General features: G+C 37.3%; 1 protein-coding gene across 2 annotated transcripts in view; it reads left to right on the top strand.

The window, feature by feature from the left end:
* Window positions 1-14,495, top strand: part of PARP8 (poly(ADP-ribose) polymerase family member 8) — a 175,018-nt gene that overhangs the window by 116,186 nt on the left and 44,337 nt on the right. For both annotated transcript variants that reach the window (XM_047763755.1, XM_047763686.1), the window contains exons 11-15: window positions 3,251-3,317; window positions 10,167-10,292; window positions 10,823-11,387; window positions 13,204-13,254; window positions 13,360-13,455. In XM_047763755.1, coding sequence (XP_047619711.1) covers window positions 3,251-3,317; window positions 10,167-10,292; window positions 10,823-11,387; window positions 13,204-13,254; window positions 13,360-13,455 — 905 coding nt within the window. The remainder of the gene's footprint in view (window positions 1-3,250; window positions 3,318-10,166; window positions 10,293-10,822; window positions 11,388-13,203; window positions 13,255-13,359; window positions 13,456-14,495) is intronic.

Below are 14,495 nucleotides of genomic sequence, written 5' to 3'. Positions count from 1 at the left end.
CAAAATTCGCTTGAATTTCTCTTACATGAGGATGGCATTATTCCAAGTTTCTGGTCCTTTTACTGGTTTTCTCCTATTTCTAAAATGCGCTGATCATGATGAGGCTTGTCCAAGATGATTTACTCACTTTGCCATCTTGCTAGTAAATTTCCCCAAAGGTTATTTTTTTCCTCAGAGAAATTTGAAGGAAAATATGATTTAAAATGGGCAATAATGCAAAATATATGATCAGACTAGAGACAGTGATTCTAAAAAGGAATATATAATTTATTATTCAAGAAAAAAATAATTAGGTTTTGTCCTAGTTTATGATTTTTATTATTGCAAACAAATAAAAAGATGAGAAAGTATTTCTTGAAGACTGTTTTGCAGTATGTGTTTGACAATATCATTATCTATAGTAAAATGAACTTGCAAAAAGTGTATGACTAATCCAAGGTTTAGACTGACCTAGTTAACAGTTCTTTTTGAAAAGCATTTATTCCTAGGTTTAGGAAATGTGTGAGTAATACTTATTTGAACTATAACATTGGCTAGGCCTAATCCGACAGTATATCTATGAGTGAACAGGAATGATAAGAATTGAAGAAATACACCTCCTTATCCACTTTGAAGTTAAAGATTATTTTCATTGTACATGGAGAAATATACTTTAAATAAAAAGACACAATTGTTATGATTCTTTTGATACTGTATCTTTGTTTCCAGAATTGCTGGCATATAAATCTAGTTTCTGATCTTAAAGACAGGGCTGCTTTTAGTTTGAAGTGATAAACAGCTAACATTATTAAAAATGTTTTCCTGTGCAGATCATCTTATCGCTACCTCTACATGGGTATCAATATACATGGTCAGAGTGTTGAGATAATGCCCACATATCTTGAGCAATCTTCACTTACTGCCTTCCCAACCTAGATTGTGAGTGACAAGGAAAAACTGAATAACTTTCACCTTTTTTAAAATATGAGAATATTTCATTAGTATATCTTTCTCATTCTATTACCCCCCAGAAATGAACCCTGTGGGAAATTTGGTTGTACTAATGTTTTTAAATTTGGACTGTTTGTATCCCAGACTAATGGCCAAGACAGGGAGTGAGGCGATGGGGGTGACCACCCTGGTTTACTATGTGGAGCATGTATGGCCTGAGAATGTCCTATTAACCAGATGGTTTTTGCCCTAGTCATCTGTTATCCCAGCTGTTAGTATGAATGGTGCTACCTATGCTTCTGTACAATGTCATCTTTCATTTACACACCAGCTTCCACCTCCTTTCACCTAATGAAGACACCCTTCCAGCAATTCTCCCTTGCCTTCTGGTACTGTTCAAGTCTCTTCTAAAAGATTCCCAATAGAAAACAAATACTTCTCTCATCTTTAAAATAAACACCCTTAGACCTCAGATGGCTCTTCTCAGTCCCTAACGCTCTGCTTTCTGTGACTGTTAAATTTCTTCCTTAGAGTTGTCTTTATCAGCTTACTTAATTTTCTTTCCTCTTTTTTTCTCCTTGAATATGCTGTAGTCATGTTTTAGATGCATCATTTCACAAACACTGCTCTTATCAATGTCACCAGTGACTTGAATATTGCTTAATGACCCTATGATCAATTTTGTGTCATCATAATTAACTTAGCAGCATTTGATAACAGTTGTTTACCCTCTCCTTGGAAAACTTTTGTGACTATGTGACCAGATCAGCAGCATTCTGGAAGCCTCCATCCTCCTAGCCATTCCTCTTTGGCCTTTGTTGAGCCTCTAGATGCTGGAGGGCACAGGCTGAATCCTTAGCCTTCTCTCCACTGTCTACCCTCACTTGTAGTTTCTTATCCAGCCTGATGCCTTTAAATACATACATATTCTGGCTCTTCCAAATTTATGTCTTTGGCACATTCCTCCCATCTGAATGCCTGAGTGCAGGATTCTCTATTCAGGAACTACTTAACTTTTCCACTCAAGTGACAGACAAACATCTCAAATCAACAATATCCAGAGTTGAGTTGCCAATCTTCCCCACCACTCCAAACCAGATTCTCCTGTACGTCTTCACATACTAGGAATTGGTAGGTTTCATCCTTCTGGTTGCTTAAGCCAAAATCCTTACCTTCATCCTTTCTGAGGCTACAAATTCAGTCCATGAGCAAAACCTGTCAGCTCTCCCAGAGAGTGTGACTTCAAATGTTCACCGCCTACTCTAATCCAAGCCACCATACTCTTGCCTCAGTTGCTATAAGAAGTTCCGGATTGATTTTCCTGTTTCTCCTCTTGGCTCTTTACAAAACCCTATGCTGCCCATGGTCCTTCTCTGACATCATCTCCTAGCGAGATACCTTGTTCCCGCCTCTCCAGCTTCAATGCTCATCAGATCCTGCTGGACCTAGAATAGAGAAGCACATTTCTTCTTCAGGGATGGTGCCCTGTGTTTCCTCTGGCTGGGACTCTTTTTTCCCCGCCATGCTATCTAATGTTGAAGCCTGTGCCCACATAACCTTCAACCCCCTCCCTATTTCCTTCCTTATTTTTTTCCAGAGCCTTTATCATCATGTGGCATTCTATCCATTTTATCTGGCTTTTGTCTGTATCCTTTTATTTTACTAAGTCTTCATAAGGGCAGGGATATTTGAGTGTGTGTTTTGCTGCTCTATCAGCGGGAACACAATAAATACCCTTTCAACCAGTGAATAGTGAATGGTGAGCGATTTTTTCAGACATTATTGATTTCCTAAGCATCATGGTCATTAACTTATAAAAATGCATATATCTGGTGAAAATATGAAGCACACAAGAGGGTATGTAATGAAAAGTGAGTTTCCTATGCCTTACTGTATCTTTGTTTTATTCTTTCAAAAATGTATATGTATATAGAAATATATCTCTCTACTACCTAAAGAATAGTGTACAAACTGTCATACACATTGCTATTTACACTTAATATATATATTTTTGGAGATCATTCTTCATCATTGTACATATTATACATTTATATATACATATATTATACATTAGTATATAACATAAACTAATGTAGGATGATCTCCAGAATCTCTCTCTAAAGTATAAATAGCAATGTGCAGGATTGTGTGTAGACTATTATAAAATGTATATGTTTGTGTATACATATATTACATGTGTAATATATAGGCATAGTAATATATATATGTATGTATATATATATATTACTCTTCAATCTATTTCCTAGCTGATGGTTGAATTTCTACTGAACATTCAGACTGATTTTTGTTTCCTTTGCAGTGCCCACTGTTGATGTCTTTCAGATTTCCACAAAAGAGAGATTTGGATTAGGACATCAGCTGAAAAAGTAAGTTTTCCAGTGAAGAAAAATAAATTTCTATTGAAGAGAACTGAGTTCTCCTTTTGTTCACACCAGCCCCATTTTTATTTAATAGAGCTTTTTAAAGTAAACACCTCTGGAAAAGCATTCATCCTGGTGCTAAGAGAGGCATCACTATTTTAGTTGGCAGAGCTCCCTTTTAGAACTGGGCCAGTTTCCTCGCATTTGACCCTCTGGATCCACTCTCCTCACTCCAGCACCCTGTCTTCCACCTGAGGAGGCTGACCTGTCACCCAAGTTCCTATTTTTCTGTCTCTAATGTGACCAACAGGGGAGGAAGCAGTGTAAAGATGGGAGTTTTTATTACCTTGGTTTCTGCCCTACGAGGTCACCTTGAACTGTTGAGTCCTTCAACAGAAGCTTCCTGCTCCTTTCTCTCTTACTGGGCTCTGTTAATCATTCTCTATGCCTGTTCTTTGGGGCCCAGAGGAGCTCTGATCTACTGCACTATCCATAGTTTCCATGCCTACACCCTTGACACATGCCTCTTGCAAATAAGCCCTTTACTTCCTGCACCTTGACTAATACAATGAGTGAATTTATATTTTATAAACGTAAAATGACCCTAGTTGAATTGACAATAAGGGGAGTACTTCAATTAGCCATAGTCAAAAGATAAACTGAATAAGCCCCAGGCTTATCAAAATACCTGCTTTAAGAATTTGTATTTATGGAGTTCCCATTGTGGCTTAGCTGGTTGAAAACCCAACATAGTGTCTTATGAGGATGAGGGTTTGATCCCTGGCCTCTCTCAGTGGGGTAAGCATCTGACATTGCTGTGATGTAGGCCTACAGCTGCAGCTCCAGTTAGACCCCTAGCCCAGGAATTTCCACATGCCACAGGGGCAGCCATAAAAAAACAACAGCAAAAAACAGTATTTGTGTTTGTGGAGAATTTGTGAAGGTTTATTTCTTTTTATGAATGTGCAAATTTTACTTCTGAGTAAATCTTTTGAGAGAAATCATGAGATTTTTATATTTTATTATTTATTTATTCATTTTTGTGGCCATTCCCGTGGCATATGGAAGTTGAGAGCCAGAAAGATCCTTTCACTTCACTGGGTCAGGGATCCAGCCCATGCCTCTGCAGTGAGCTGAGCCACTGCAGTCAGATTCTGAAGCCACTTCACCATGGTGGGAACTCTCTCTGATTATTATTATTTTTAAACATATGGCTTGGGCCCTCCACAGTGATATAGTCCACATGCTCACCTTTGTTTTAATGGATTTTAATAACATACATTAGCCTTTATTAAGCAATGTTTTAAGAGAAAATACTTGGAAACTTTTTATTTCATTTGCTAAAAATTGGGGAATTATTGCAGTCATTTTGCCCGAGGTTACAGATGAAAGAGGAAGCGTCATGTGGGATATCAAGAATTGTACATATTGCCAAGCTCTAGACTTATCTTAAGTTTTTTGACTTCACATTGCTCAAATATGAGTTATGTGTGAATCATATTTGCAAGAAAAAATGCTTACAAACCCCCTAGTGTTGGGTACAAATATGGGCATAAGAAATTGGAAAATAAATCCTTAATGTTTAGAATTCCACATCTATGAAATTAAATTCAATTTTAACAACATATGTTTATTAGCACATTATATCATGCAGTATTTTCTTTATAAGGACTCATAAGAGAAATTTTCTCATTTTACTGTACTAGATTAGATCCACTTTTCCAGTTTTTTTAATTGGATTTTTTTTTTTTTTTTTGGTCTTTCAGTCTTTTGTAGGCCCACACCACGGCATGTGGAGGTTCTCAGGCTAGGGGTGTAATTAGAGCCACAGCTGCTGGCCTACGCCAGAGCCACAGCAACTCAGGATCCAAGCCGTGTCTGCGACCTACTCTGTAGCTCAAGGCAACACCAGATCCTTAACCCACTGAGCGAGGCCAGGGATTGAACCTGCCAACCTCATGGTTCCTAATCGGATTCGTTAACCACTGAGCCCTGATGGGAACTCCTCAATTGGATTTTGTTTTTCAAGCCAGTGCTTTACAGGTCTTGGAGCTAAGCATGGAGCCTCTCTTCTATGTTAAGCCATTCAAGTTGGGCTTGGCACATCTTTTTTTTTTTTTTTTTTACCTCCTATGATTTTTTTCCCTCACACAATTTTCTCCCTCAGTTTTAAAATTATTTTTAATTTAATAACGTCATTTGTTTAGAGCAGTTTCAAGTTCACAGCAAAATTGAGAGGAAGGTTCTGAGATTTTGTATATATTCCCATCCCTACACATACATAGCTTCCCTATTATCAACATCTCCCACCAGAGTGGTGCATTTGTTACAGTTGATAAATGTATATTGACAGTGATTATCACCAAAAGTCGAGTTCTGCTTTACAAGCCACATAAGAAAAAAAAATTTTTTTAATGGCATGTGTCCAAACAAGGCAAAAATTATAAAAATATGGAAGTCTAGGAGTAGATAGCTTCCTACCCTTAATGACATTGAGAACATAATTTGTGTATAATCCCAACCCTGAGAAATTAAGGAAAGCTATATTACGTATTCACTATTTAATTACCTTGTAGAATATGTGACATTTTAGCATTATTTCCATCCAAATGTTTAACACTTTTAAAATGTTATTGACTTTTATGGATAAATTTTAGTTATGTGAAAAGTTTGATATATAAACTAGAACTTTTTAAAATGACATTTGATATATTTTAGACTAATTTAGTTTCTGTCCTTAATTATAAATAACTGGGTTTGCCTCTGATCTCCAAGGTCCCTTGTATTCTAAAATTATATATAATAAAATTTAAAGATCTGATCTCATCCTCACAATAAGTCATAAGAGGAAATTGAAATATAAAGAGGTTATTTTCCAGAAGCATACAGCAAGTTAAGAAGGAAGATTTAGAATCTAGGTCTTTTATTGTTGCCCAGGAAATAAGAAACGCTCATTAAATTTTTTCTATGATTCCTTTTCTTGTGTGATTCTGGCAGTAAGACAGAATCTAAACAACAATAGCAGAAGCAAATGCTTATGCAGGGCTGCTTATATGTTAAGCACTATTCTAAGGGCTTGACAAATATTTACCTCCCTTGATCCTCCCAACACCTTTATCAAGCAGGTCCTGTTACTATCCACATTTCCTCAGTCAGGAAGCCAAGACCCAGAGAGATTAAACAACTTGCCTAAGAACACACACCAAGAAAGTGGGAGAACCAGAGTGGATGATACTTTTGACCCACCCACTAATCTGCCCTCTCATCTAATCCTAGCTAACTCCTTTGCCTTAGTAAGGCTTGGAATATGTTTTCAGCATTAAATGGATATTGGGAAAATATGAAGTCATTAAAAGAGCCTGAAAGGAAAAATAGTGACCCAAAACAGAGGTATTATAGTAATCAGTCTCAAATAGAGTATCAGTCAATCAAAGGCTAAGCATATCACAGTCTATAGAAGTACTCTCAAACTATGTACAACTATAACTGTATATGGAATTGGCGTTGATCAAACTTAAGTTTTTGGTTTTTTTGTTGTTTTTGCCATGCCCATGGCATGTGGAAGTTTCCAGGCTAGGGATGGAACCTGCACCACAGCAGCAACCTGAGCCGCCACCATGACAAGGCTGGATCTTTAACCTGCTGAGGCACAGGAGAACACTCTTGTTTTGTTTTTTTCCCAAATTTGATCCGTTTAATTTTTTTCTTCAATTTTTGAAGTTCTATTGAAGTATAGTTGATTTACAATGTTATGTCTGCTCTACAACAAAGTGATTCGTTATTCATATATACACATCCAGTCCTTTTCTGAATCTTTTCCCATATGGATGGGGTACAGACTATCCCATATGTAGAATGTCCCATCTATAACAGAATATTGGGTAGAGTTCCCTGGGCAGTACAGTGGGTCCCTGTTGGCCAGTCATTCCATATACCTCAGTGTGCATATGCCAGTCCCAATCCGCAGACCATTCCTCCCCCATCTATCCCCTTTGGTAACGGTAAGTTTGTTTTCAAAGCCTATGAGTCTGTTTCTCTTCTACAAATAAGTTCATTTGTATCCTTTTTTTTAGATTCCACATATGAGTGGTATCACATGATGTTTGTCTTTTACTGACTTCACTTAGTATGATAATGTCTAGGTCCATCCATATTGCTGCAAATGGCACTATTTCATTCTTTTTTATGGCTGAGTAGTATTCCATTTTATATATGTACCACATCTTCTTCATCCGTTACTCTGTCTATAGAGGTTTAAGTTGCTTCCATGTGCTGGTTATTGTAAGGGAACTTCCTTAAGATGTTTTTAAAAGGGGAAAAAATATTGCAAATGTCCAGCATTACCTTGAGTACATACAAATGTAAAATTAGGTATAAATTCTTCATATGTTAACATTTGTAAAATAAAATTCAATTTATAACTGATGTGAAAATCAAAATAAAACACTGAGATTTCAAATTTAGACATTAATTTAATGTGATGGATGATGTCATTTCACTGAAACTGATTCACCACTGCAGTTTGAACACAGTAGTGGCTACTACAGTGCACATTTCTTTTGAGAGCAGCATGTTCTTTATGTTGCCCCCATGTACTCCCTTTGCTCTATCTGAACTCCCCTGGGACCTTTGTTTCCATAGCTGGCTGTGACATCGTCTGGTCTTCACCTGATGTGAATGTATAATTTACCTTGAAATCTTCTTCCCTTCTGTCATCAGCCGATGGCAATTGTAGTAATCCTTCTTAGTGCCAGCACAGTAGTAAACTCACATATCCATAGGAGTGCTGAAATCTCTCCATGGCTCTCTATTATGAGGAGTGGTCACTATACCAGATGTGTTCATATGTGTATTTCAGGTTACCACTGAAATGAAATACTATATTGAATTTCTTACAGGAGACAGTTTACTCCCCTCTTTTGAATCCAAGAACATGTAGGGGTGTGGGTGTCCAAATTTAATAATTACTAGTTTTAGATATTGAAGTCACACTGTAGAATGCTAATGTCATATCAAAGTGGGAACAACTGTAGCTCTTTGACTTGTTATTTTGTTGTTGTTCCAGTTAGCCTATGGAGAGTCAAAGAAGCATGAGCTGGGTTTCTTAGGGAATGGTATGCAGGAATGGCAATTTTTCAAAGGAGGAAAAGAATCTGAATCTGCTTGGTACAAAGGATGGTGTCACTGGGGATTTCAGGTTAGATACAAGGGAAGATGATGACCCTAATATTACTGTTACATTTAAATCTTGCTGGAATCCTAGGAGGAAAAAAAAATCTTTAAAATAAAGTGGAAAATAAAAATTTTCTTTTTTGGTCCTGAGCTCTAGAAAGAATTTATCCTAATTTGGAATCATACATCGACTGCAGTTCTACCCCCTTCTTCCTTACTACCTAGAAAGCTTAAAAGACCCCAGATAATTCCGTACATGACTGTTGCCTCCAAATTCATGTAAGCTAACTGACTGAAGGTTGGGGTAGTAAGTCTAAGTGATATAGTTTCTGGCAAGCGGAGTTAATATGGTACGACCTGAAGGATCTCAAGAAATGAATGATTGGCCTCGTGCTGGGAGTCAGCCCGCCCCTTCTGAATAACATATGTTAACATAGGTCTGTCTCTGTGGGTGTTACAGCTCTGCCACTTGTTATTCAGGCTAACTTGGACAAATTTCATTTCCTTCCCTAACTTGTGAAAAATGTGGAATAATAGCTACTTTCCAGGGGGGTGTCCTAAACGTTAAGGTGGATAAAATCTGTATATAAAGCCCCTCTTTTACACCCTGGGGTATTGTAAATGGTAGATATTGGTATTGATTTCCTGGTCTAAAAGCTGTCTGTGTTAGAAATAACTAAAAAGAGCATGAAAAATAGGCAGTGCTGAATTGATTTTAGAAATAAAATCAAAAAGTTTAATTTATTGCACACAACGTTTAATTGTAAAATTTTACATCTGCTCAAATATCAGCCTTAAGGAACTCTCTTCCGTTGCCACTTGAGAGATGGGGTACAGAGAAACTATCACAGCCTGTGCCTCTTCTCAAAAAACAACCCTTATCTTAAACCCACAGATGCCATTCTAGAATTCTTTACCACAAAACAGTGATGTCGTGGTCTTGACCTAGAAAATACTGAGACCAGAAATTACTAAGTTCCCGGCTACAGCTCTGATTCGACTCCTAGCCTGGGAACCTCCATGTGCCACCGGTGTGGCCCTAAAAGACCAAAAAAAAAAAAAAGGAGAGAAAGAAATTACTAAGTTCCTGTCTTATGATAGGACTAAAAATTCTTGAGGCTCACCATGAAAGAAAGAAAGAGAGAAAGGAAAAGTACATTTTTAAGCGAGTGGGGCTGTGCTGAAAACTTCTATCCTCCTCTTTCTCCAGAGTGCATTTCACATGGTCTATTTTTACTTAGGGTCTTGTAGTTTCATTTTATTACCCTTTTCATGAGGAAAAATAGATTAGCAAATCAAATAAAAAGAAAAGAACTTCACTTGTATCTTAATAAATCACAAGTACTAATAAATATCTTTAAACTTGTGTGGCAGCATCATCCTAAAAGCTGTCCTTATAAATCTCTTTTTATTCTTACTCTCTTATCAATTTTTTATCATTTGTTCTTTTAATTATGTCACAGTAATTAATTAATTAATTGTAACACAGTGAGGCCATAGGAATTTTCTATAGGATGCTTTCCTACACATGAAAACATCTTACATGATTCAAAATTAGACTCTCCCTAGTTCCCCTGCACTTACTTTCCTTTGATAAATGCATTCTCTCTGCATAATCAACACATAAATCTGATTTTAAAATACCTTGGAACTGTGATAACAAACCTACCTTTGGATTGACAGAATCATGCAGACATTTGTTACACAGCAGTGGAAACAGAGCAAAGAAAAATCCAGTTGCCTGCACAACAAGAAGCTGTCAGAGAAGAAAGTGAAGTCTCCCTTGCATTTATTTTCTACCTTGCGCAGGTGGGTAACAGACATCTTTCCCCATCATCTTGTTAAGCCTGTGATATTCCATGGTTATTTTAGTTCAGTGTATTCTTTCTACAGTCTCAGCAGACTGTTTATTTATTTTCTTATGACTTCAGAGAACAGACCAAGTTACATTCATTCCATCAAAAAACATAGGTACTCATTTATATGTTTAGAGTTTGTGTTTTGTTTATGTGGGTTAAATTTACTAAAATTACATTTTTTTTTTTTTAATTTCTAAGCACATAGCGTTTTCCCCACACCGATTAGTCCTATTTTTATAGGGCTCTGGGATAGGTAGGAAGAATAAAAACTGGACAATCCTTTTTGCTTTTCAGGCATAATATAATTCAATCCCTGTGATTTTTCCATATATACTTATGGTTTCAATTTTAGACGGATAAGCTGGATTCAGAAAGGTGTGGTATTTGTAGCCGAGTTGAGTTGATGGAGTCTGACAAGTGTTCTGCAGGGTCTGTTACACTCACCATTTGCCCTCCATTAATTGTTGTTCGATTTTGAAGGTCGCCCAGTTATCCTCCCCCTGGTTGTGGAAAAAGCAAATCCAAGCTGAAATCTGAGCAAGACGGAATCTCCAAAACGCACAAGTTGCTGCGGAGGACTTGTTCCAGCACCGTCAAGACGGATGACGTGTGCGCCTCCAAGTCACACCGGACCTTCGGGCGCTCGCTGTCCAGCGACCCCAGGGCTGAGCAGGCAGTGACGACCATTAAGTCGCACAAACTCTTGAACCGTCCCTGCCCGGCCACTGTTAAGCAGGAGGACTGCCTCACACTCAAGTCGCATAAACTCTTGACTCGCTCTTGCTCCGGGGACCCGCGCTGTGAGCACAACGCCAGCCTGAAGCCCCACAAACTCTTAAGCAGGTCTTACTCCAGTAACCTCAGAATGGAAGAATTATATGGACTCAAGAACCACAAGTTACTCAGCAAGTCTTACTCCAGCACCCCCAAGTCATCCAAAACGGAGCTCTTCAAGGAACCTAATGCAGAGGGCAGGAGGCTCTCTCTTACCTCAGGGCTTATTGGTATCTTAACACCATCGTCATCTTCATCTTCCCAGCCTGCCGTGCGTACAAGTTTTCATCCTGAGTTCTTAACTGTTAGCTAAGGGGCAATAGAGATTTCTGTTGTTTGGTTTGTTTTGATCTGATAGAGACACGATTTTTTTTTTTTTAATTTCCTGGGGTTTCTCCTTTTGGATGTTATTTTGCATACCAGGCATTCGCAACTGGTACTGGAATGCTTGTTTTGATTCTGAAAAAGGAAATGCTGCTGTAGATTTGAGGTCTAGTCCAGATTCCTGTCAGGATAATTAATGCTCCTAAAAATGGAAGGAAGTCAGTTGGATTCACAAAGTCTTTCCTTTTAAGGAAGCATGGCAGTTTTCATGTTTTACTTAGTAGGTTTATCTAATCTCCCATTTTATCACGTGAGTAATGGAGGTCAGAGTTTGTCTAATAATTAAGAGTGATATCCTTCCTGCTGTATATAAGAGAAACCTTTGCCCATGAACTTGTAGAGAGAAGTAATATTTACAGCTGTATCCTAGAGCTTCACTTAAAGCTGCTTTTGATGTCTACTTCATAAAACTGAAGTCACTTTATCCTGTAGCTGTTTTGGGGGGGAGATGTGGCTGGGAGGTGATCCTATTAAGTACTTTGGGAGTTCCTGTCGTGGCTCAGTAGAAACGAATCTGACTAGCATCCATGAGGACACAGGTTCCGATCCCTGGCTTCATTCAGCGGGTTAAGGATCCGGCATTGCCGTGACCTGTGGTGTAACCCGGCTCAGATCCCGGATAGCCGTGGCTGTGGTGTAGGCCAGCGGCTACAGCGCTGATTCGACCACTAGCCTGGGAACCTCATATACTGCTGGTGTAGCCCCAAAAAGACAAAAAAAAAAAAAAAAAAGAAAGCTTAAGTACTTTGGGTGGTATTAATTGGGAGTTAGTCTTACACAAAGTTTACCTCTAGGGTGATCAGCATTATAGCCAGTTTCAGATAAAGAAACAGACCTATTTTATGTATGTTAATTACATATAATAATTAACAAAAAGTTTTGTTTGTTTTTAGTAAATATGTGTGTGTGTGTATTAGGGAGGGACATATATAAATAACTCTTTTAACTATTAATATGGATACACCCAGCAATAGATGAAATTGAAAAAAAATAAGATATTTTCAGAAAGTCATAGTGCTCTTGTATAGATTTTATCTATACAATAAAATTTATGTTTCTAAAATTACATTGTAAGTTATATCATGAAATTATATTTGTGTGAAAAAAATGTATTTGAGTATGTTGGTAATTTTAGGTGGGCATCCCTAAAAGCACATTTATACTCAAAACTAAGTATTAAAGACATATAGAAAATTAATTGTGTCAAAGAGTTACAGGGTAGAAAATTTCACATGGTAGTTTGAGTTAAGAAAGATAATTTCAGGTATTCTGTAAAAGAAAATGTCTTAATGCCCTCCTGTATGGTTAAATGTAATACGGTAATTTAGTATTGTACCCCTTCAGCAACTGTCTACTATGTCCTTGGAAGACTAATTCTGTCTGTTGTAAAATAAGACTGAAATAGTCTAAATGAGGAAGTGGGAGCATTTGATGATGAGTAACAGAGGAAATGAGTTTTCTGTGATCATTTAAAGATGCCAGTCATTTTTACTAGAAGATCATTTAGTTTAAACAGTTTGCAATAGTAATGGAGGAAAGTGTGTTAGAATAAATTCTAAAATCTCTATGTCATAATCAGTGATTTAATTCATGTTACAGGTGGTCTTAGATCACATCTGTATTCACTGTTGCAAAAGTAAAAAGCTACAATTTTATATATTTTCCTAATTAAAAATTATTTTCTTTTACTTTGCTTTTTATAGCCAAATGGTGCCAAATGCATTCCAATACGAGACCGTGGCTTCCTAGTGCAGGTATGAGCCAAGCCTCCATCCGTTGTAGAAGTAGTTTAGCCTTCAGTGGGTTTTCAGATCATTCATGAACTTGACTTAATTGTTTCTCTTTATTGTCTTATCCAGACGATTGAGTTTGCTGAACAGCGGATCCCTGTGTTGAATGAATACTGTGTGGTTTGTGATGAGCCACATGTGTTTCAAAATGGCCCAATGCTTAGGGTAAGTTCCCACTGGTGGAATGTCAATTAGAATACAAGTGAAAAGGGTTAAGATTTAGAAATAGATAAGTAAATAACTGCATTTGCAATAAATACTCTATTGAGTCAGTCATTTAGTACACAAAGTCATATAGTTTTGACAAATGAATCACTATTTCTTAAGGAGTCTGTAAAAGATCAAGCAGTTTCATATTAGGAAAATTTCTCACATGTTCCTATTTATCACATTGCATTCTGTTTATTCGTCTATTCCATCATTATATTCATCAGTATCAGTATGTGTGTGTGTGTATGTATGTATGTATGTAAACTTGTAAACACTGAAAAAACACATACCCAATTTAAGACACTTAATACAGAAAGAAGGAGAATTAGGGTAAAGATTTTGACAATGGCTGAACCACTTTATATTCCTGCCAGCAGAATATGAAGGTTCCAGTTATTCTACATCTTCACCAACACTTATTATTCTCATTTTTTTTCCCCCAATTATAGCCATCCTAGTGTTTGTGAAGTGGTATCTCATTGTGGTTTTGCTTTGCCCTTCTCTAATGATTTTAGGATCTCTCCATGTGCCTATTGGCCATTTGTTTGGTTTTTGCTTTTGGGGGTTTTTTTTTGCTGTTGCTTTATTTTATTTTATTTCATTTTATTTTTTTATATAATGATTTTTACTTTTTTCCATTTTTACTTTTTTCCAGCTCAGCTGGTTTACAGTGTTCTGTCAATTTTCTACTGTACAGCATGGTAACCCAGTTACATATACATGTATACATTCTTTTTTCTCACATTATTATGCTCCATCATAAGTGACCAGACATAGTTCCCAGTGCTATACAGCAGGATCTCATTGCTAATCCATTCCAAAGGCAATAGTCTGCATCTATTAACCCCAAGCACCCCATCCATCCCACTCCCTCTCCTTCCCCCTTGGCAACCACAAGTCAGTTCTCCAAGTCCATGATTGGCATTTGTATATCTTCTTTGGAAAAATGTCTTTTAAAATCTTTTGCCCATTTGTGGAGTTCCCATTGTGGCACA

Source organism: Phacochoerus africanus, chromosome 1 (genome assembly GCF_016906955.1).
Source record: "Phacochoerus africanus isolate WHEZ1 chromosome 1, ROS_Pafr_v1, whole genome shotgun sequence".
Lineage (NCBI taxonomy): Eukaryota > Metazoa > Chordata > Mammalia > Artiodactyla > Suidae > Phacochoerus > Phacochoerus africanus.
This window is presented reverse-complemented; position numbering and strand designations above follow the sequence as displayed.